Below are 23802 nucleotides of genomic sequence, written 5' to 3'. Positions count from 1 at the left end.
ACTGCACACTGAGCAAAGCCACACCGGGATGGAGCGGCCGCCTGCCAAGAAGAGTGGGGCCGGGCGCCTTCTCCTCTGGCATGGGCAGCACTGGTTTTCCTGCACAGCTGGAGCCCCGCCGCCTCTGGCCCAGAGCCCCTCACCTGCCCACGGCCCTGCATCCCACCTGCCTGCACCACGGTGCCGCATCAGCATCCCCAGCAGGGCAGCTCTGGACCTCCCCGCTGGCTGCCGGCCAGGCCCTGCTTCTCAAGCTGCCTGAGTGGCCTCTGCAGACCTCATCTGATCGTGTCACCTCTGCTAAAATCCTTTGCGTGTCTTCCTGTCGCTGCTTGGATGAAGTCCAAAAGCCTTACCACCGCCTACCAGGCCTGCTGCCCGACCCGGCCTCCTCCTGCCCCTGTACCTTGTCACCTGCTCTACTTCAGACCTTAGTTTAACCCATCTGCCCTCTGGGAAGGTGCAGCTCACCCCCTAGACCAGCCCAGTCCCCACCGTGTTAGGCACCCCACGCCTCTCATGTAGACCCATGATCATGGCATAATTCTGCATTTATCAGTGTGATTAGCTTGTTTCCACAAGGGCAGGCACTGTCCTTGGTGAGGCGCTGGGGCCCCAATACAGGGCCAACACCTTGCCCGTGCTGACAGATGACCCTTCCACAGGCCAGTGCTGCTCTAAGTGACTCGGTTACTCCTCGTGACAACTCAAGGGGGCAGCGACTCTTCCCCGCCATTTTCTAGATAAGGAAACTGAGGCACAGAAAGCTGAAATAACGTACCCAGAGTCACAGAACTAGGAGGTGACAGAGCTGGGGTTTGAACTTGGATCGTCTGGCTCCAGAGTCTGCGCTCTTAACCTCTGCCCTTTCCTACAGCAGCAAGTATGGGTCGGTTGGCAACATGAATCAATCCAATGACTCAACATTGGGCCTCCGAGGTCAGCCAGTGCTGTCCTCCCAGGGGGCTGGTTTCTCTGCCTCATTCTCAAAGTCCTTGATCTCGATCCCATGTGGGAGCTGGCCCTCCCTCTTCCTGATGGAGCTGAACATGGGGTGTACCGGCCTATGGCACGTGGATAAGGCCTTGGGGTCTAGGGGAGGCAGGCTGCCCTGTAACAAGTATCTTCCAGCAGGCAAACCCAAGGATCCCGAAGACAGTCCTGCCATGCTGGTCACCACCAGTGATCCTTGGCGTCTTTGTGACCTCAAGTCCTTCATTTGATCCTCCTCCCTTTCTTGATCCTCCTTAATCCACTGGTCTCTCCCACCCCTCAGTCTTTATCCCACAAGGCCACAAGCTCCTGAGGGCTCCATAAGCTCACTGAAGCAATGAGTGCACAGTGACCCATCCAGACGAGGTGCAGGCTCCCTGCCACCTGGGCACACCCTCCTGTTTGGCTGATTTCTCCATCAACAGCACGTAGTAGGTGCTCAATAAACATCTGCTGACTGAAGGAGATGACTGGATGGGAGGCCCCACGAGCGGCTCTAGAAGCCAACATCATGTACAAGAAGGAGAAGCTAGCACAGGGCCTGGGGGAGGCCAGCCCTCCAATCCCACCAGGTCACCTCCCAGGCCCAAGGGGGATCTGGGACACAGGGAGGACCCTCTCCCCAGAATCACACCCCCGGGTGTAGATACACAACATTCTCTTCCAACCTCAGCTCTGTCAGGAAATTCCATCCCAGGACAGCGTCTGCTTTAACCTTGTCCTGGCCACGCCCCAGATCAAGGGCAGCCCAGGACCCAAGCCCAGCAAACTGGGGTCTCCCACCCAACTGGCCGGTCCTGGGGCCACCTCTGCTCACCCCTGGGCTGCAGGCCAGGTGTCAGGCAAAGGGCATGGCTTTTCCCCTTGGAGTCTTATGCAAGCGCTACTGGAAGAAGCAGCCTCCCATTGCAATGTATTTTCTGGAACCCACAAGCTGATCTGTTATACCCAGAAGCAGGAGGGCGTCCTGTCCAGGAGACCCCACGTCCACACGCTCCAGCTACATGTGGCCGCAGGAGGAGGAATCACCTGCTAGGTACAAGCCTCACTCACCACCCCCAGAGCTGCTTCTCAAAATGGAGGGAGAAGCGGCTGAGGGGCCCCCCTCCTGCCTCAGCACGTCTGTTGGCAGGATGGGAGTGGGCTGCAGGCCAGACTGGGGCTGCTGTGGGCCTGGGGCTGGGGCCCTGCCGTGTGGGGCCAGCATGGAGCCACTGGAGCATCTCCTGCCACAGAAGCAAGGGATCAATCTGGAAGCTGGAGGGGGTGGAAAAGAACAGGCAGGAGCGGGAGGGAACAGAAGGACTGGACGGTCCCCCGGCAGACCAAGAAAGGCGTGTTCCTGAGCAAACCTGGCAATTCAGAACAGCTGCGGACCTCAGCATCGTGATGTACCTTGGGGCCTGGGAGGCCTGAGGCCTGTGCTGAGCAGAAGTCCCCAAGGGGGCTCCCTCTCTCCGCCTGGGCCCCAGGGGGGCAGGTCCTGCAGTTATTTCCTAGACGGCACCTTAATGTGCCCGAGCCTTAATTTCCCTATCTGTTTATGGGTACGGTGTCTCCACCCGTCTCTTTAGGTCTTTGTGGGGATTGAATGAAGACAAGCTACATCAAGTGCACGCACAGGGCATAGTACCCACAGTAAGGCCCCATATATGGGCGATTATTATTGTCCGTGTTTGCCCAGGAAGACAGCTCTGCTATCTTCGCCTTGTTAAAACCAGAGCACTTCCAGGCACTTGCTGGCCACGGGGCACCCAAGGCCTCTGTGCTTGTTCTGCAAGTAAGGACCCCAGCCCAGCCCTGGCCGTGTGTCCCAAACTCCCAGACAAGCTGGTGGGCGCCAGAGCTGGTCTTTGGAGGCTGCATGACCTGGGGACCAGTCGGTTCCCTTAAGCCACTGCATCTGCACAACGGGCTGAGCAAAGAATGACCTTGGGCCTGGCCATCCTGGCTACCCCACAGAGGACAGGCTGGGCGGGGCAGTGTCCTAGCCAGGAGCCCCTCTGGCCTCCCTCCGGGCCTGCTTCACACTCCTTCGGCACAGTCCCTGCGCTCTTGGCTTCCCTGACCTTGCAACTTCTTTCCCTTCCTCCCGTTTCTCCAGCCATTCCTGGAGACTTCTCCCCATGACCTAAATGTTGCTGGCCTGGCACGCTTTTTGGCGCTCTGGCGGCTCGCTGCAAGCACAGCCCTGGACAGCCCTGTTCACTGCTGGAGCGCCAGGAACAGACCGGGGCACTCCGGGGCTGGGGCTCCCAGCATGCATCAGGGCACCGTTCTCTCCGGTCTCTGGGGTCTCATCGTAAAGTTAACCGGAGCGTTCCAAGAGCGCTCCCTGCGGCGGGTGGCATCTCTGTGCCGTAGTCTCCACCCCCCAAGGCTCATCTCCAGCTCAGCGCTCTGCAGAGAGCTTTGGAATTGCTGTGTCCATGCATCGTCTCCACCTGGCAGGGCTCCCAGTTCCCAAATGAACATCCTCGCCTTCCTTCCCCGGGTGGCCCAGTTGGGTCACCAAGGCTAACACCACCGTGTCACTGGTCTCTTATCGCTCACCCATAGCCGCGTCCTCTCTCCCCCCCGGCTCCACATCGTGAATGCATTCGCTTCCCCTCCTGCCCCTCCTCCCACACCTCTAAGCTGGCTGGGCTAGCCTCATCCCTCCTCTGCCCCCACCCTCGGGGTCTCCCTGCCTCTGCTCTGGTCCCCGCCTCCCGTCCACGTCCACATGACATCCAGCCATCGTTCCCAAATAGGACCATGTCCCTCCTCAGCTCAAAAGATGACACACCTCCCGGGATAAGTCTGGCCCAGTAAAATTTCCATCCCTAGTCCGACATTCAAGGCCTTCCCTATTTAGCAGCAAATGACCCTTCTTCCTGCTCTCCTTTGAGGGCTCTAGGTTCCAACTGCCCTTCTCTCCCTAATCCCCCCAAACCAGAAGCTCCGCTCCCAAGTCCTAAGTCCTCACTGTGTCACCACCTGGCACTTAGAAGGCGTTCAGGGGGTGTCTGTGGCACAGAGGCCCTCCCACCAGGGGCCCCCTAGGAAGCACCCCAAACGTAGCCCCAACACCAGCACCCACTCCATGGCCCTACCCCCAGACCCCACAGCAAATACTCACTTTGGCTCCAGGAGGACCGGGGAGGCCTGGATTTCCATAAGGCCCAGGAGGACCCTGAAAGGGAAAAGAAACAAAGAGGTGAGGGAAAAATGGGGATCACCCCACTTACACAGCAATGCCTTCCACCCACTGGGTCTTCTCAGCTAGCCATGTCTTAGCAGGACTGTCCTGGCGGCCTACCTTTAGGGAGGGCCCCCTCGATGCCTGCCCTGCACTAAACACCTGCCATGCATTCCCTCATTTTACTCTACTAACCCACCAGGCGGGGGCTATCGTTATTCCTATTTTGAAGATAGAGCCGGTGCTCAGAGAGGTTGAGAACTTTCTCAGGTCGCTCAGCTGTTCGGGGGCAGAGCTAGAGGTCAACCTCAGATGTGTGACTTCGGAGCACAAGGCCTCGACCTCTGAATTTTACTTTACTCCCTCCCGGCTCTCTGCCCCTGGCCCAGCAGCTCTTCCCAGGCTAGCTCCCCGGGGCTCAAAGCGCACTTAGCGACCTGCTTCCCTCCACCACTGCTCATCACTTTGGCCTGTGCCATTCTCATCATGTGTGCCTTTCCCACCCATCCCCACCAGCTGCCACCCGCCCCGTCCTTCGAGGCCTGGCTCACATGCCACCTCCTCGAGGGGATCTTCTAGGACTTCTGCCTAAAGACACCGCTCCCTTTTGACTCCAGCGGGACTGTGGTGTGAGCCTTTGGAGTTGAGAGCCCAGTGAAGGGAGGACTTGGCGTCTTCTGAGCAAAGGTGCTTCCCTCCTGAGGCCACAGCCCAGCCAGAGAGCTCTCCCTTAGGTTCCTACGAGCTCTGAGCCGACAGGTCCTCTGGGGGCCTTGGAGCAGCTAGGAAGACTAGGCCCAGAGAGTCCAAGAGTCTTGGCCAAGTCACACAGCAGAGAGGTGGCCAAGGGAGGGCTGGGACCCAGGCCTGTTGGCTTAGGGTCCAGGGCTTATTCATGGCACTCGATCTTCCCAGGTCCTATCTGAATCCTATAGAACAGCTAGAGCCTGCTATGTCCACTTTTCTCCAGCAAGGGCCCTGGGGTAGAGTCTTACAGCCAGTAATATAAACAGAACCTGAAGAGCCGGGTCATTCCCGAGAGTCTTTGTCCAGCAGGAATAATCTGGGGCGTTGGGGGTGGGGAGAGGTGCCTCGAGAAGCCCAGTGGTGCCCCACCACACCAGCTTCTAGACACACTGCCCTTGTCCCTGGCCCCTCTTGACTCATCTGGCTAGCTGTGTATGAACTTGCTTCCTTCCTCCCTCTCTGAGGCCAACTTTCCAGCTGCAGCCTGTCACATTCCAACCAAGGCACCTCCCTCTTCCTCGATGCCTGAACAGGGACCCTCCCCTTCTCCAAACCCGTCAAAAAGGAACAGTGTTCAGAAGCTCGCTCGGCCTGGGGAATTGAGAACGGTGTCACTGGTGACCCTCCCTCTAAAATAACCCGCTCTCCGGCCCTCTCCAGCATTCCACCGAACATGGTCAACCCGGCACATGGATGTGACCTGGAACCAGCTGTGAGCACCCCCCTTCCCCAGCCTCCCTCTCCCCAACAGTCTTATGAGTAACTAGGACCCCCAGTGGTCTCTAAGGAATCTGGAAGACCTGAGATGCTCACCCCAGCCCAGGCTCCTGGGGTCTAACCTCAGAGCTCAGACGGAATCGGGCATGTTTGAGGAGGGGCCCCCGACCAGCACTCCAGAAACAGTCATGGGCTGTGGGAGGCCAAGGGTGGCTATCTTCTCCCCAGTTGTGCCCCCAGCTGCCCCAAAGATGGAGGGCTGGAGCGCTCGGCTACCCCGTCTGCAGTGTGTGGAAGTGGGGGCTTCCTGCTTCCCCACCCCCACCTCCCCACCCCTCTCCAGCCACTGCCTTGCAAAGAAACAGAGCACATAGTTGACTGGGAGCCAAGCAGACCAATTCTATAAATGCTGCAGCCCAGAAAGCCGGGTATGGGGAGGGCCCAGGGATTCCCCAACAGCCTTCCACGGGCTGGGGAAGTATGTGGAGGTGGAAAGGGGCACACCACTGAGCTTTGGGCGACCTCAGGTAAGGCCCTGCCGCTCCCTAAGCCCCAGAGCCGTCATTCGTGCAGAGAGGAGCTGGATGGTCTACTTTTCGCATTCTACTATCTCTGGAATTTTATGATCTATGGAATTTCCAGCCTAGAAACAGAATGACGGTGGGGAGCGGGGGGAGGGAGAGCACACAGAAAGCCTGAGAAGGATGTCGGGAGAGTCATTCCCTCACTCATGGAATTTCACAGCTGGGAGGAACCTTGGAAATATGGTTCCAAGGAAATGCCTTGGAAAATCCTGAGCGGACCCCATGCTTTATAGATGGGAAACTGAGGCCCAGAGAAGGGAAGGGATTTGTCTAAGATCACACAGCTTCTGGGGGGAAAATGTTGTTGACTCCCAGACTAGAACTCTTCAGCAAACCATTTGCCCGGCACCTGCTGCATGCATCGTGTGAGAAAGAGAAACAGGGCCTGGCTCTGGCCCAGAGGGGCTTGTTTGGGTAGACAGATAAATCAGCACAATAGATGGTTAAGATCATAGGTTCTGGGGTCAGACTGTCTGGGTCCAATCCTAGCTCCAGCATTGACTCTCTGGTTGACCTTCTCCAAAGTAACCAAACCTTTCTGAGCCTCAGTTTCCTCGTCTGTAACACGGGGACAACATCAGAACCTATTTCTCGGGACGGCTGGGCTGGTGGGATGAGATCACGCATAGGCCGCTCCGCCAACAGAGTTCAGCGGTCTGTGCGAGCTTTAGGAAAGTGATCCATGGCATCCAGAGCAGCAGATAAACTGCTGCAGGAACTCGGAGAAGGGGGCTGTCATCAGAAAATGAGGTGGCATTTGATCTCAGCAGGGGATGGAGGAGGAGCTTCAAAGAAGGGCACACCAGGTCAGGTCAAGAGGCCGACCCGAGTAAAGGTGCAGAGGAGGCGTTTGGATGGACAAACTGCCTAATAGTCAAAGGGCCTCATCCTGGTCCCAGACTGCAAGGTCCTGTGGCCAGCAGTAGCCCTGATACCTCTGTGGTCCCCAGCTCTGGGTATGTGCTCCATGGAGACTCTGGAGCCAGGAGGAAATGCCGCATCAGACAACAGATTCCAGAGCCCTGGGCCCAGAGAGCACAGGGCCAGGTCTGGAGTAATTGCATAACCAGAACCATCCGCTGGGCTCTGAACTAAAAATATGCCCCAGGCAGCTGTCTCTGCCAGAGCCTTGCCAGGCACCCAGCGTGGGAAAGGCTGATTCAGCCTGGGCACAGGTGCCAGGCATCATGGGTCTGAGCCCTCTTGGGAAAAGGACAGATTTTTCTCCAAGAGGACCCCCAGGGGTGCCAGCATACGGTTCAGGGCCTGGGTTCCCATCCTGGCTCTTCCATTTCCTATATGTTCGGCTTCCTCATTCCCAAAATGAGAATGATTATCCTGGCCCACAAGGGTCCTGGGGGGAGAGGGGCTCAAACAAGGCAGCATTACATGTGTGCAAGGCATAACACATAGGAGTTCTTTTTCACACCAAGACTCAGGCTAGCTCATCTTAGGCCCTGCGGCCCTGCGAAGCCATCCTCCCGCCTCTGATCAAACCTCTCAGCATGGGGAGCTCCCCCCCACCTTGCTCGTGTCGGGATCCCCACCCCAGGATGGCCCTGCAGAGATGGGAAGATGGATGCAAAGGTCGTGTCCTCCCAAGCCAGCTTTTTTTCCTGGGCAGACACTGAAACCTAAGAGCTCAGGAGATGTGGTCTGCAGAAACCCTTTCTCCACTCCAGGTTGCCAAGGGTGATACCCACCATGAATACCTGAAACCCTGTAAGAGGTCGTTGCTGTCCCCATGCCATGCCCGTCCACACAGTGCCCCCGAAGAGCCCTAAGTCCACTCCAACGGACAAAGTGGAAAATGGGCACCCGCGAGGGGCAGGAAACAGCCTGAGGACACACAGCAAGGTAGCGGGGGAGCTCCCTTTAGGGGTAGGGGGACACAGGCCAAAGAGCCAACCGGAGCCCCAAAGGACAACGTGTGATCACTTACCCGAGGCCCCCGTGCACCAGGGGGTCCAGGGAGCCCAGGCAGCCCAGGGGGACCCTGAAGAAAAAAGCAAGAAGACAGCGTCAGTCCCAAGGGGCAGCAGGGAATGGGTTCAAGCAGTCGTTCCACAAGCCTGTCTAGAGCTCTGGGCATGGACACTCCGTGGCTGAGAAGAGGGGTTCTCTGAGGTCCCTGCATAAGGAACTCATGCTCTTTGGGGTTTTCAGGCCTTTGCAGCTGCTGTTTCGTGGTCTTTGAAGTTTTCACCTTTTATTACTCAGCGAACTTACCCAGGGTGCTACCTCCTCCAGGAAGCCTTCCCTGATCCCTCCCCCAGGTTGAGTCAAGTCCCCTCTTTCCATTTTTTATTTATATATTATTTGGGGAATTGTCTGCCCCGGAGCCTGTCTCTCCCACTAGACCATGATCTCCTCAAAAGAACTAATTCTCTCTCCCCAGGGCTCAGCTAAATGTTTGATAAAATAAAGCAGCAAGAGATCTCAGAGCTCAGCCAACTTCTCCGCAGAGCCAGAGCCGAGAAGGGATTTGTCCAAGGTCACGCCAAGTATCTTTGCACCGAGGAGAGGCAGTGCCGCATAGAGGGTGTAGGCAAAGGCTTCTGCATCAGACAGGCCTGGGTTCAAACCCCACGCTGCCACCCACTAGCTGGGTTTGGGCAAGTTCTCTAGCCAGCCTGTGCCTATAAAATGGAGGCAATAATACCCTCTTCACAGGACTGTCACAGGATGAAATGAGAGACGGTAAACATTTAACACAGTGACTGGGGTCTAATCATCACTCAAATGTTCCATCTATTCCAGTGGTCACAGCCTGGTCCAACTTTCATCACTGCTCCCTGAGAACCTGCAACAGCCCCCTCATTGGTCTCCCTACCTCCACCCTCTCTCCTCTCCTGTCCTCCTCCCCACAGCCTTGTTCATCTTCCCAAGGCACTCCCCTACTCAACGACATTCAATGGCTCCCTATTTCCCACAAGAGAAAGGCCTAACCCTGTAGCATGGAAGGGAGGCAGCCAAGCAGACTTACTAAATGGAGGGCTGACCTTTGTTCAAATCCCAGTTTTGCCACTTAATAGCTAGAGACTGTGCAAACCCTTCAGTCTGAGTGTCCACTGCTCCCCATCCCCATGGGTTCAAGGGCCACGGCCCCGTCTACCCTGAAGGCATAAATGAGGATTAACTAAGTGCCTGATGTGAAGAACTGAACACGGAGCCTTCGAAGGAAGCCTGGCTTTCGAGGATGTGTGAGGCCTGGGGAATTCATTTGTTTCAAATAACCATCAACAAGATTCCAGGTTTCCTGCCCAGAGTTAAAATCAGTGTTGAAAACCCAGTACGGTTTGGCTGGTAATTAATCCAGATCTCACGCTGGGCAGCCTCGGTTCACAGTTCTGGCCTATGAACACCATGTGCTTGCTCGTCCATGAATAAAACTCAGAAGAGAGATCCAGACAGGCCGATATGGGCACCAAGGCCCCAGGGGCACTGGGAAGAGCCCGGGGTGGAGGGAGGGGGGTGGCTGCGTGGCCTCAGGCAAGTCCCAGACACCTCTGAGCCTCCAGGGACCTCTGGCCAAATTAGCAGCCGTCTTCCTTCCATCCAGAACCCCGGGGGCTGGGTGGATGTTTCTACTCTTCTATCTCGTTCTGCAGGTTTCCCTGCAGGGATTCAGGGCCAGGCTCCTCTCTGCTCCTCCCCAGGGGATCTGGGTGCACACTGGGCACCCCCACTTACGAGCTGTGTGGCTCTGGGCACGCTACTTCTGTTCTCCAAGCCTTCATTCTCGAAGTGTAAAATGAGGATATGACGGCCCCTAGCTGACAGATAATCTATAAAAAGTGCTAATCCTGGTGCCTGGCACACAGTTAATGCCCAAAAAGTTAGCTGTTGTTTCTGTTAAGCAAGCTGCTGGAAGCTCCCCAACTCAAAACTTTAAACCACCCTCCTTGGCATCTGTTTTGCAGGAAGAGCAAAGATTTCCCTTTCCAGAAGGCCCTCCCTGGCTCTGTTCTTCCAGGTGACCCAGAATTAAAGGGAAATGCAGGGGCTCAGGCTAAGCATGACTACAGGCCGTATCATCACCCAGCCCTTTTAATAGATGAGAAACCGAAGAGAGCCTCAGAGCAACAAAACGACTTGCCCAAGGCCACATGGCTAATAGGCAGAATCTGGATTCAATCCAGGACATTTGATTTGTTCTCCTATTCTGGGCAGCTTCCACGCAGAGAATCTTGGCTAAGTATGTCCTGACTCGGTGTGCAACCTTGGCTAAGGCCCTTCCCTTCTGTAGGCCTCTATGGAATGAGCATCCCAGAACCTTCCCAATCCGGGGCCCTTCCTGCGTTGCAGGGCGGCGGTGACTTCCTCCTCCAGTTATCTGGCAGGGGAGGAAAGGAGGACACCGTGCCCATCTCACAGAGAGGAAGTCCAAGGCCCAGCAAGGCAGGGCTCGTGCCAGGCTCCAGGGAGGGACAGTCCCCGGGAGGGATAGCTCCCTCAGGGACCCCGGTAGGGCAGCCGCTGTGGAGGCCTGGACACTCCCTCTTGACATTTCTTCTGCCCCAGAAACAGGGGCATCCAGGCTGGGAGTCTGACCTCACCCACAACATCTGCCGAGCAGACTCGAAGTGCCAGTTGGGACCCACGGCCCAGCCTGGTGATGTCAGGCCCCAGCCCGGCTCCGTGTCATAGCAGCCCAGCCCCCAGCTGCAGGCCTGGCCAGGCTCTCCTCTACCCAACCCCGGCCCGGGGCCTCCCCCAGCGGCCCAGCTGCGGCCGTAAGCCCAACCCTTCCCCATTCAGGACTTACTTTGTCCGTGGGTAAGTGAGGGTGGGCGCCCCCTGCCCCCTCTCGCCTGATCCGGGACCCTGCCTGTTCTCCACGCAGTGGAAAAACGCTGCCATTTCTTTCCAGGGCCTGAAGCCTGAGCGGGTGACTCTGGGATGATTCACGAGGGCCGGGGTGGGATTTTCCACTCCACGCCGCAAACAACGGGGCCTCTGAGAGGGCCCAGAGCAGAGGGGGAGGGGAGCGGGGGCCACGGGCCTGCCTGGGGGAGGTGAAGGAGGCCTGGGCTCCGGGGCTCGCACAAGCAGAGCCCTGGAAACAAACAAGCAGCGGCTCTGGGCTTCCCCCAGGGGTCGTGGCCTCTGACAGCCGGACCTAGGGGAACCCCATCCCACGGAACAAGTCCACCCTTGTGTCCAGCTGCAACAGCCCGCCTGCCAAGCCTTGCAGAAAGAAGTAAGTCCCGGCTGGCATGGCCCCGGGCAGCAAGCAGAGAGGTTCCACAGGCCGAGGATCTGGGAGACCTGAGTCCCGGCCCGCGTGTGCTGCTAACCGCCGGTGACCCTGTGCTAGGACTCTTCAGTCTCTGGGCCTCTGCTGGGTGCCTGTGGCTTGATGGGGAGAGGCAGGGGACCTCAAAGGGCCCTCCCACTTCTGACCATCTGAGCATACCGCTATTCCCAAGAATAGCCCTCGGGGCTCGGAGGCTTTTTCCCCAGTCTCTGTCCTAGGGAAGGGCCTCCTGGGCCAGGGCTTCTCCATGTGGTCTTACACAGATTACTTCATCTCCCCATGCCTCCAGGCCTCAGTTTGTCCAGCTGCAAAATGGGGATATAACACCCAGCTTCCAAAGAGACCGAAGAGTGCACAGAGTGAGTGGGCAGGGTATTTCTCTCCCTGCCCGGTCGGGGTGTGGGGGGGCGGACACTACAGACTACCTACTGTTCACACTTTAACTCTCACTGGGTTCTGGTCACACGTTCCCTCCCCTTGTACCTTCAGGTCAGACCTGTGTGCTTTGCTAGCTGCTGTCGGTTCCTTTGATAACTGCCCACACCTCTGCAAATAGCCCCTGCCTCGAACTCCCCTCAGTTACCCTGTTCCCCACGTGCAGCTGCGGGATACAGCATGCCAACTGCTTAGCTCAGAGCCGGGCACATAGTAGGAGCTCAAAAAACAGTATGCTAAAGACAAAGCAAAACAGCCCTCGTTCCCCTGGGTTCTAGATGATAACTGGGGTAAAGGGTGCATTTCTCAAGATCTAGCCCCAATTCCTAACCACCAACAGTATGAAGGCCCTCCTGGGTCCAGATACTCCCAGTCATCTTAATGCAGCGATACCCCCATCTCAACCATCAGCACATCAGTAAACAGCCACAACCAACCACTGGGACCAGGTTCTAGTGCTGGGCGCTTTATGTCCCTCATCTCGATCCACACAACAACTCTGGAAACGTAGGTAGTACCGTATCCCCATTTTACAAAGGTGGAAACGGAGGCTCAGAGAGGTTAAGTGACTTGCCAAAGGTCACACAGCACCTGGCCCCTACAAGGCACTCAATCCATATTTGCTGACAGAACGAAAGAATGGCTGGATAAGGGAGTGGTTCAAACCCAGGTCACTCCAAATGCAAAGTCTGTGCACTGTTACCCTCCACGCGGCCTCCTGACCCACCAGCAGCAGAGATCTGTGTAACCTCAAGGAGCCTGGCCTGGGAATCAAGACAACCTTTTTTTCTGCAAGGATCACATTCCTTCGTTCGTTTCACAGATAGTCATGGAGCATCTGCTGCAGGCCAGGCCCTCATCCGGGTCTCCCTGAGGTGACGCTTGCAAAAAGTGCAAGCGAGTGCAGAGGCCAGCAGCCTGATCATGAATAATTAAGGCCTTGACCCGCCTCCTCCCAGGCGTGGGGCTTCTGTGCAGCTTCTGTGCAGTCTCTGTGAACCACAGCCTCCCCGCCCCTCCTCACCCGGGGCCCAGCTCAGCTTTTCCATGCTCCCCCGGCTGCTGGGGCTCCCACAGAGCTCCCTCCCTCCGTGGTTATAACTGCTGACAGGCCCGGGGCCCAGAGCTGTCTCGGCCTCTGCCAGTCTGTCTCCTGCCCCTGGGGACCACGCAGAACCCAACAGACCCAGCCGCGGCACCCCTCTCTGGCTCCCAAATAAGGTCCCACTTATTTCTGGGAAGGGAGCTCTTCCAAAGCTGTCAGAGAGGGGAGACAGCCCTAGGGAGAGGAAAGAAGTTCCCCAAGTCACCCAGCAAAAACAGATCTCCAAGGGGCCCTGGAGATCACCCAACTCGCTTCCTCACAGGAGATGGGAGCTATTCTTAACTTACATTCTGCAGAAACCAGGGCTTAGCGTGGCTCAGGGCCACAGAGCCAGTAAGGGGTGGAGTGAGAATTGGAACCCAGGTCTGCACGTCCCCAGACGGGGGACAATTAAGCCCCCGACCCAGAGCAGCACAGCTTCTGCTCGGCTGGGACTAAATCCCAGATGTGTATGGCGGTCGGAGGCAGGGACGAGGGGACAGACAGAGCAGGAGTCCTTGCCACTGATGCTCAGAGAAGCCACTTTGGTGATGGGGCTTCTGGGCTCTGCCAAGATAGAAATGTCCAGTTTGCCACCTGCCACATGGTGGGCTGGACAAGGCTTCTCAAAGTTTTTTGGGTTCCTATTAGAGTGAGGCTAGGTTCCAAGCTGAGGGAGGGTGGGATTAGGGGACGGGGTAGGGCAAGAGGCAGGATGCTACCCAAGCAGACTGAGAGAGAGGGAGAGTCAGTGGCCTCTCTGGACATCAGGGACCCAGCGTCGTATCCCAGTCCCTGCAAGAACATGTGAGGTGCCCTTGGCCAAGTCTTTTGTCCCTCTAGCCACTGTCCCCTGATCTATAGAGCAGGGGTCAGCATACCCATCCTGCCCTCCTGGACCAGGTCCCGTGAGGTTCTAAAGGAAGGTACCACTCCTGTTACTCATACGTCTGAGAGGTATAGAAACGACAGATTCTCTAGACATTATCTTCCTTTGAGGCCAAGGACAGGGCCTGACACATCTTTGAAGCCCCCCAGCCTCCGGGCCCTGAGTCTCAGAGTCTCAGAGTGGACACTCAGGGGAGTGGGATGGAATGTGCCAGTCTTAGCGTCTGGCACTGGGGCATCAACTTCAACTCTGCTGTGTGCCCTTGGGCAAGTCCTGGCCCTTTCTGGGCATAGTCTCTAAGCTCCTCACCTGCCCAGTGAAGAGGGTTGAATGGAATGATCCCTAAGCGCCCATCGACTGAACAGGTTGACCCCTTTGATCACAGGGAAGCTCAGGAAGATCTGGAGTGAGACCTCACCCCTGCTGATTCACATCACCGAACCCCGAGGGGAAAGTATGCAGCCCGGGCATCCGACAGGCTCAAAGGCAGATTCTCTACCCTAAAAATCACTCCTGTTCCAGTTGTGCTGGCTTGGACATGGCTGTCCTCTCTCTACCCCAAACGCAGCCTCGGGAGGCAGGGTTGACCTCCTCCACTGGATGGGGTGGAGACCCTGAGCCTCACACCCTCTCTCAGGGGAGGACAATTCACCCCCTTTTGATCTCACGGCCAGTGAGCCCAGCACCCACACAGCTTGGGAAGCCGAGCTGGCAGGGCTCAGAGGCACCCGGTGCCTGAGTCAGGCTGGGCAGCCTGGAGGGGTGAGAAGCGGTCCTTTTCTCAGCTCCCAACCTCCTGCCCTAACAGTCTCAGAGCACAGGACTTGAGCAGAGCGTTGACATAATTGCAGAGCAATGCATACAATTTCCATAAGTTCTACAATATGGTTATAATAAAAGCAGGCTCTCAGTCCCCTTGGAGACAGGCTGAATAAATATTATTCCTAATGATTATTAAAACTCATTAAGTGTGTTTGTAAGGCCTGGGAATTCCCAGCATCTGCCACCATCTCCACATTGTAGGGAGCCTAACCTCAAACACAGAGCCTGGTGGGAAACCCGGCCTCAGGGAGGAGAAAACTACACGGTGGACATCTCCAAGGCAGGAGAACAGAGCTGAGGCCTGAGCTTTCTGGAAACTCCATCCCCTCCACTCCCCGCCCGGAGGAATTGGCCTCCAGCTGCAGAAAGGTCGTTGCCCCTGGAGACAGTCCCAGGCATTCTGGAGGCACCGGGCCTGAGAACATCTCCCGCACGTGGAATGTTCTTTCTCCTTTCCTTGACTCTTCAGGCCCACCCTGATCCTCCTCACCCCAAACTCCTCTACGGGGGCCACAAATCAAACATCTATAGGAACCAGGCAGGTAAAATACACAGGGGAAAGGACTGGGTTGGAAGCCCCACATCGGGAGATGTGGGGACACACAGGAGCGGGCCTGTCCTGTCTAAAGGGGCAGCTCTGAGTGGGCCGCAAGCCAGGGGCTACTGCATCTGTCCCCCTTCCAAGAGAAGCTGGTCACCAGGTCTTTTATAAGAAATCTCCCACATTTTTAAAATGTTAGTAACTTATTAAATATTTTTAAACAATGCTGCATGTGCCAAACAAAACATGTTCAGGGCTACCTGTGTGTGACCTTTGTCCAATGCCCCCAGACGAGCTGGTGGGCTGGAGGAGCTCTCCTCCAGGAGTCAGGAGAGCTGAACTCTGGAGACTGCATGACCTGGGGGCCAGTCAGCTAGTAGTTTTCCTTAAGCCACTTGACCTTCACAGTTGGGTTAGCAAAGAATGACCCGGGGCCTGGGCCCGCCCAAGCACAGGGGTGCTCTTCACCCGGCGCTGGCCACCAAACCCAAGGCTGCCCCAGTGGACCATGGATCACAGCAGAGCGGGCAAATCACGAGCACAATGGAGATAGAGGAACAAGGGACCTGCGTGTCAGCTGAGGCCCTGCCCATAACCACCTCCCTGCTCTAAGCTGCTTCTCCAGCTCTGCCCTAATGCCAGGAGTAGCCACTTGCCCTGACTGCCCCTGCCACCCCCTTGAGCTCCAAGCAACATGCACACCTCACCCCGTCTTACCGGCAAACCACAGTCTCCCTTGGGCCCTGGAGGTCCCATCAGCAACGGGAAAGGCGTGGGTCCCGCCAGGTGGAAGAGTGAATAGCTATGACTCGTGGGCCAGGGACTGGAGGACAGGAATTGCGCTGGGGCCAATGCCGGGGCCGGGGTGGTGGGCCAGCGGGGCTGGGACTGTCTGGGGCTGGGCCTGGTTGTCAGATCATTCAACAGAACATCCCTGGCCGCCTTCCCAGGTCTGAGGGGGACGGGCTTCCGGGGGTTGCTCTTGGGTCTGGCTTTCTTTGTGGCTTCTGATCCAGAGGGTTTCTTGCTTCTGGTGGGGGCCGAGCCAGAAGCAAGGGTGGGAGGCATCGTTGTGGCTGGTGGAGCAATCCTGGGAGAGCCAGGACGGGTGACAGGTGGCCGGGGCAACACAGTGGGTCGGGGAGGTTTGTGGGTGCCGGTGCGGGCAGGGGCTGGCTCACCGGCATGACTACTCATCTTGGCCTCGGTCGGGCCTGCTGGGGGAAAAGGCTTTTTGGGGGAGCCACTGGCCAGAGGTAGAGGCCGAGCACTGGGTAGCGGAGGTCTGGGCATCACAGGGGTCCTCTGGATCGGCTTCACTGAGGGGCGGGAGGCTTTGGCAGGAAGTGGGTGGGAAGTGGGGGGCACTGGCTTCCTGGTGGGTGGGGCTGATTTGGGGAAGGAAGGCTGAGCTGCCTTCTGGGTGGGGCAGGGCTTTTTGACAGGGCCTACTGAAGGAGAAGGGACCGAAAGCCTGGCTGGATGACTTTTGGGGATCCTGGTGGCTGCGTTCTTCCGCAATGGCTGGACAGGTGTGGTGGAGCTAGCCAGAGAGGCTGGGGGCACGGGAGGGAGCACTCCCCCGGCTGACAGTTTGGCAGGTGGCAGCGGGATCCGGGCTGGGCCCCCTGCGGCCGCACGCCGGCCCGGCTCTGTGGCGCTAGTCCTCAGGGGCTTGGCGGGGGTGGCGGGCACCACAATCCCCCTGGGATCCCTGCTTGCTGGCCGTGACCCCAGGGCTGGCGCGGCAGTGGTCAGGTTCTCCAGGCCTCGCAGGGCAAGGTCGGTCTGGAAGGTGAAGGTTGTGCCAGAGTCTCGGGGCAGGAGGGGTCCCAGCTGGGGCCGGTGTGTGTCGGCCTGGCCGCACTGCTTCCTCAGGTGGGTACAGTAATTGTGAGCGACCTGCGTCACAGGGTAGATGCTGAACTGGCACAGGGCACCTTCAAACTGGACCGCGTGCGGGTTCATCTTCCCAAAGAGGAAGGAGCCCTCGGGGTCGAGGGCTGGGTCCTTGGGGAAAGGCAGCGGGACAGACACCCGGCGCTGCCCACACGCCGTCACCAGGGTGACAGTGCGGCCACGGAGCTCCAGGGCGAGGTGATGCCAGCGCCCGTCGTGCACGTCGAGGTCCAAGGCCACAGAGCGCCGAGGCCCCAGGTGGAGGACCGTCTTGCCGGGGAGGAACTGCAGGCCCAGCTGCAGCTTGCGCTTCCGGCTGCGGACGGCAAAAAGGAAGGCATGGTTCACCCGGTGGGAGCAGAGGCTCAGCACCAGCGCCAGCTCTGTGCCCAGGGCGGCAGGAATGACGGCAGCCGTGGGGGCCTGGAGCCGGGTCCGCTGCGTAAAGATGAAGCCCGATGGGAACGGAATGACCCCCGGGGGCGGCGGGCTCCGGCCACCCCCTGCCTTCGTCCAGCTGAGGCCCAGCCGCTGGAGGACATCCACATCTGCAGAGGGAGGGCAGAGGGGGAGAGGGCGCGGTCAGGGCCAGACCCCCTCCAGGTGCCCAGACGTGGAGGACAGTCCACCCACTGCCCCGCCCCCCCTTCCCCCGGGGCCCCACGCTCGCGGCTGGGAGTGCGGAGTCGGAACCAGTCCCCTGTCTGGCCGAAGGACCCTGCCTGTACTCATTTACGACACAGACCCTGGAGCCGGACTTCCCTGAGTTCACGTGTGACTTTAGTGCCTCAGTTTCCTCATCTCTTAACTGGGATGACGGTACTGCCACACTCCGAAGTCCGTCGTGAGGGATAAATGAGCTAGCACTCTTGAAATAAGTGCCTGGCACCCAATAATCGCTTGCAAAGGATAGCTGTTTGTGCCAGAAATAATGACCCTCACCGAGTGTTCAGGATGTTTCCCCTTCTCTGTCTCAAAAGCCCGTCTCCTCCAGGAAGCAGTCCCATGAGTGAGGGAGCAGGGTGACAGGAGTGGACGGGTCACAGGAGCTCGGTAAGGATGTCCGGCGGGCCTGATTGGTTTGACCCCCTTTAGGAACTTCCCCAGCCCCCGCCCCACCCCCTAGGTCTCTCTGTGGCCGGAGCTGCTGTCTGCACAAAAGAGGACACGTCCAATGACTGCCCCTCGCCCTGTGCAGCTTTGGACAGAGCAGAGGAAGTGATCGAGGCATCCCTGCAACCTCTGTCCTCTGGCGAAGCGTTTGGAGGTCGACAGCAGCCTGGCCAGGTCACATCCACCCAGTAATTACATCGGTGGGGCTCGCCAGAGCCAAAGGAGGGCTTCCAGCGTGTTTATGGAAAGGCTTCCTGACCTTGCCTCTCACCGGGTCATTCGACCTCCTTCAGTTGGCTCAGCTGCCCGTGTCTGCAGAAGCCAGCTCCGGAGCTCCGACTCGGAAAGGAGAGGCTGCCTCTGGAACTGGGGTCTGGCTTGGGTCCTCAGCTCCCTCCCACCCCCCAACTCCCCCCCGCTCCGCCCCGAGCTCAGCAACCTAGGCCCCGAGCGTGGTATGTGGGGTCTGCGTGGGGCTGGATGCCACGCTTAGCACTTGGCCCTCAGCCGGCAGCTGTGAGATGGATGGACAGATGGATGGATGGACAGATAGATGGGCTGGGAGAAAATGAGTGCCATACATAGCAGGCTCTGGAGTCAGAAGGGCGGACTTGAGAGCCAGACAAAGACACCTGGGAGTCTGGACTCTGAGCCTCAGTTCCCTCTGCTGTAAAACGAGGTGGTGAAGAACGCCTACATCATAGGGTTGTTGGCTGTCCTCACCATCCATGTCCAGACACCTCTGGGCAAGTCTCTTCCTGACCCCTGAGCCTCAGTTTCCCTGCCTGTAAGACAAGGGAAACCAGACCTGGAGGCGGCCACAAAGTGCTGACGATGTTCTAAGAACGCTATAGTCGCAGGCTGCTTTTTCGGGCTGGTTTGGCTTGAAGACCTGTCTTCCTCCCTAAGGATCTGCTGGCCTTCATTTCACTTCAAATTCCTCCCTTCTCCCACCTCCGTCTGTCCTGAGCTCCTAAGCTAAAATAAACCGCGGCTCGAGGATTCTCCGGGTAGTGGTGTATCTCACACGTTGTCATCACAGAAACGCTCCTATTAGCACAAACTACTACTCACTACGAACAATTTCGAAGGGAGGAGGCACTTGCTGGAAAGGGGGAGGGCAGGAAGCCACCTCTCCATCCCCTCGTCCCACCTCGGCGGCCCCCGGAGCGCCGCCTCCTCCCCGCCCCCCGCACTACGTGTCCCCACACACTGCATCTTTGGTTGCTTCCACTTGCCTGACCAGCACCACCGATGAGGCCCCCCTGACCGTCCCCTCCAGGTGGGTTTCAAAGCTGACACCAGCCAGTCTCCAGGCCTCCCCCACCCCAGAGACGGTCTGCAGGGCAGGGGCAAAGCCCCACACTCTGACACCCGAGCTGGCGGAGGCCTCTGACCACCGTGGGCTCCACAGGGGATGGACAAGGACTGTTCTTGCCCAAGTGTTCAGGTAAATAATATAATTAACAGCAAAAATAAACCCCAGGATTTATTGAGCACTTCCTATGAGCCAAGTGCTTCACGTGCTCTATCTCGCTCGATTCTCTCCCATCATCTATAAAGAAGATACTGTTTATCATCCCCCCCCCCCACCTCTTTACAGAGGAGGGTCAGAAAAGTTCGCTACAGGAACTAGCCCAAGGTCACACAGCCTATAATAAAAGGCACAGCCGGGACTTGAATCCAGATCACCTGGCTCCAGGGTCTCTGTTCTTAACACTATGCTATCCTGAGCTGGAGCCCCTCAACCTCATTGGTAAGTGGGGTGGAGAGACATCCAGAATCCAGGGGCGAGGAGCTAGGGGCCAGGGGAACGAATGCAGCCCAAGGCCAAGCTGGAAGGACCCTGCCAGCTGGCCGCCGCGAGATCCCTTTATTACATAAACCTGGCTCCACGCAGCTCCGGCCTCTCCCCAACACCCCCCACCCCCCGTTGCCTGACTCAGGACTCTGGACAGCTGTTCACCTACTTTGTGGGGGAAACAGCAAGCTCGGAAAATATGACATTTGCACAAAATGTTGCCGGGCAGCCGGAGTCTCTTCCGGGCATGGCCCTCCCCTCCCGGGGACCCAATCCCTGCCGGCGGCCAGGTCAGGCCACAGGGGCTCTGGGAGTGCCCTGCTGCCCGCCCCGGCACACGGGCATGCATGGAGGAGGGGAAGAGCCGCTATTTTAGGAGGCCTTGTGGCTGTTTGACAAACAGATGTGGGAGAGGTTTCAGTTTCCCCGGACAGCTGTGTACCCAGGCCACCGCCGCTCTGGCCCCCTGGCCGGGTCCTCGGGGAGGGCAGGGAAGAACAGGATCTCACGGCAAGGGGGGGAAGCCGTGGCCTTCATGCCTCCTCTCAACAGATCTTGGTATAACCACTGTACAAATCAGGACGACTGAGGCTTACTGAACCAACGTGATTCATTCCAATTCTGCCCCCCGCCCCCGTGGGAGACAAAGGGTCACCGTCCCACATTCCTGCCTCTGAGCCCTTCCTGACCCTTACAAAACTTCAAATGTCAGTCTTCCCAGCCTGGAGAGAATTTGCCAATGATGGGCTCCATTCTACTGAGAGGAAAACTGAGGCACTGAGTTCCAATTAGGGGCATGGCTGAGTTCTCAGGTCTCTTCTGCCCTTCCTTGTCCCCCCACCCCCACCCCCCACCGCCCGCACAAAGAGAAGAGAGGATTACCTTCAGGAGCTCCTTGGGTGGAAGCCAGGTGACAGGCAAATGAGACTAAGATCCAGGTGAAGAGAAACCCCCTAGAGACGGGAAGACACAAGCAGAGGCGGTTATCAGCTTCTACCCTGGGGCCCAGATCTGCCTGGGCACTGGGAGGGGACCACCCAGTCCCCCCCACCCCTGCCCCGGCCAGGCTCGCCCGCAGAAGGCGGGGGCCAGGGGCAGGCTCTAGGACCCCAAAGGGTAGCCCACGCTCCTGGGGTTTCCAGGTGCAACCTCTAGGGGCAGGACCTGCTCAGGCGGCACAAGTCACAAGTACAAACGCTGCTTTTTACAGATCGATAAACCAAGGTCACAGGGCAGGGAACAGTGGGCAGAATGCCCTGGGCATCAGGAGACCTGGGGTCCAGCTTCAAATCGGCCGCTGACTCACTGGTCAACAAGGGGCCAGGCCCTCCCCATCTCTGGGCCTCAGCCCCCATCTGTACTATGGGCTAACGATCCTGAGGCCCAGTGGGCAGCAGAGCCAGGACTGAAAGGTCAGTGGGCAGACCACACTGGTCCGCGCGGATGACGGACATCCTCAAAGGACAGAAGCGATGAGAACTCCCTCTCTAGGCACAAGGTGGAGGGGGAGAAGACCCCTTAACCAGGACCAGTGCGTGCTAAGGAAGCTGCCTACTGGGCTTCATGCTGCCAGAGAAAGGGAGTAGAGAAAACAGAGAACACAATGGGGTGTCAGGCAGACCCAGGCACAAACCCGGCCCTGTTGCCTACCAGCTGTGTGACCCTGGATGAGTCACTCAGCCTCCCTGAGCCTGCCTCAGGCTCTGCAGCGCGGCCGACACTCCCTATCTTACCGGCCAGGCGTGAGGATTAAATGAGCTCATGCCTGTCAAGGGCTCGGCCTGGTGCCAGCCCCAGAAGTGCTCCTTCGGCATCAGGGCTGCCCGTGAACTCTGGGGCCTGGAAGGGTTAATGCTCTGCTCCACGGCTCCTGCCAAGATGGGCAGAGGCAGTGATCCGATTTCACCTTCCTGTGGGAGCAGCCACCGGCGACATCCGAAGCCACCCGGGGCATCTGATCCCCAAGCGGGCAGAGGGGAGGGCGGCACGTGGCCAAAGCCGGCCGGCCAGGATGCAGGCAGAGAAAACCGAGACCGGCGGGCGGTGCGGGCTAAGGCTGGGACACACAGGCCCAGGATCCATTTCCAAGAGGAAAGCTAGAATGGTGTGCTTCTGGGGAATCACGTAATCCAGGAAACCCGTCTGTTGTAATTGATGTCTGGCGCCCCACGTTCTTCCCAGCTCCCTAGGCGCCCTAGAAAACCAGCTCACACCCTCTGATTTAATGGCAATTACTCCAACTTAATTGCAATTATAATCAATAGTGATCCTGACTGGGCACCGTGGAAGACACTGGTGGTTACCTACCCACAGCCATCCCCCTGCCCTTCTTGTTCAGGGAGGCACAGACTTCAGAGGATGCTGGATGAATCTGGATAAGCCTAAGCCAATCTTGGGGATTTCATCTGCCATGCCAGTGACCGGTTTAGGCATGCATACATGACCCAAACATGGTCAGTAAGATGTAAGGGATGCCTCTTAGGGCCCCTGGGAAAGTATTTCAAAGGGACAGAGAGAAGGTTTTCTTCTAGCCTTTGTATGTTATTGAGCGAGGATGTGTTGCTGCTGCAGCCATTTTGTGCCCATGAGGTTAACAAGCTCCATGAGCACGTGAGGGTGACAGAATGGAAAAACAGTGCATATTTGATGACACTTGAGATGCTGAATTAGCAAACCCTATCACTGCCTTTCCTTCAGACCTCTTGATATGGGAGATAATAACTCCCTTTGTGTAAGCCACGTCGAATTGGGTCTTCAGTTACCCGCAGCATAAGGCAAACTAGCTGCAAAAGCACTCAGATGCTGAGGGTGGTCCCTTGAAAGCCTTCTCCAGAATCTGGGCCCTCGCACATGCTGCTCCCAAGTGCTCCTGACACCACTCTTTTGCCTGCTCAGTTCCCACACACACGTTAGATTCCAGCTTGGGCGTCACCTCCCACAGCCCACTGCGAGTACCTCACCACAGCAGGTTTCCCACGTGAGCCCACTGCCTATTTTCCTATTTCCCTTTCTAGAACAAGTCCCTGAAGGGTAGGAAACACATCTGTCTTGTTCACGTGTATTCCCAGCACCTGGCACACACGTTGTAAATGTTCAGTGTATCTTTGTAGAAGAAATAAATGGTACCTGGTATTACAGGACTCTGGACTTTAAAAGCATCTCCCCAAAGGCCCTCTCTACCTCTGACTTTTTTCCAGGGTTGCTCCTGGATAATCCTCAGCTCCCCCTCATCCTCTCCAATCTGCTGCCACTGCTGTGAAAATGTCCTTTTTCACGGGGCCAGTCCTCCCTGCCGCCACGGGCCTCGCCTCCAGCTCACCGCTAGCAATGACTAAAGGTCAGAGCGCCTAGCTGGCCCGGCGTTGCCTGGGGAGAAGAGCAGAAGTTGACCCTTCTGGCATGACCTGCCCACTTGAAGCCATGGCAGCCTCATCAGCCCTGAAAAGAAACGACAGGAGGCTTTGTTTGATGTGACAAAAACTGAGGCTTAGGGAGGGCAGGTACCTCCTCAAGGTCACCCTGGGTAGGCTCTGGGGTCATAACTCTTCAGTACTATTTCCCATGTGCACCAGGTAGACACTCCAGGAAACTGGAGCCAGACCAACTGGGGAAGAGCTATCCCAGTCGTGACAATTCCCAAAGCACAACTAAACAACTAACTGCCTAACAAAGGGTCTGAGAAGTCCTGCAATGAAGACATGGACAGGGCTTTCTGTCTACCGGCAGTCCCCAGACT

At 57.6% G+C, this 23802-nt stretch overlaps 1 protein-coding gene across 1 annotated transcript in view; it reads right to left on the bottom strand.

Annotated features, from left to right (window-relative positions):
- The window catches only part of COL27A1 (collagen type XXVII alpha 1 chain), a 129833-nt gene extending 108202 nt beyond the window's left edge, over nucleotides 1–21631 (bottom strand). The window contains exons 1-5 of the mRNA XM_032418988.1: nucleotides 21622–21631; nucleotides 20949–21230; nucleotides 15971–17700; nucleotides 8165–8218; nucleotides 4115–4168 (exon numbers count right to left, since the gene is read on the bottom strand). Coding sequence (XP_032274879.1) covers nucleotides 4115–4168; nucleotides 8165–8218; nucleotides 15971–17700; nucleotides 20949–21230; nucleotides 21622–21631 — 2130 coding nt within the window. The remainder of the gene's footprint in view (nucleotides 1–4114; nucleotides 4169–8164; nucleotides 8219–15970; nucleotides 17701–20948; nucleotides 21231–21621) is intronic.
- Between the last annotated feature and the right edge of the window lie 2171 nt (nucleotides 21632–23802).

This window comes from Phoca vitulina, unplaced genomic scaffold (assembly GCF_004348235.1).
Source record: "Phoca vitulina isolate PV1807 unplaced genomic scaffold, GSC_HSeal_1.0 scaffold21, whole genome shotgun sequence".
Classification (NCBI taxonomy): Eukaryota; Metazoa; Chordata; class Mammalia; order Carnivora; family Phocidae; genus Phoca; species Phoca vitulina.
Note: the sequence above shows the minus strand (reverse complement) of the source record. Positions and strands in the feature narration are given on the sequence as shown.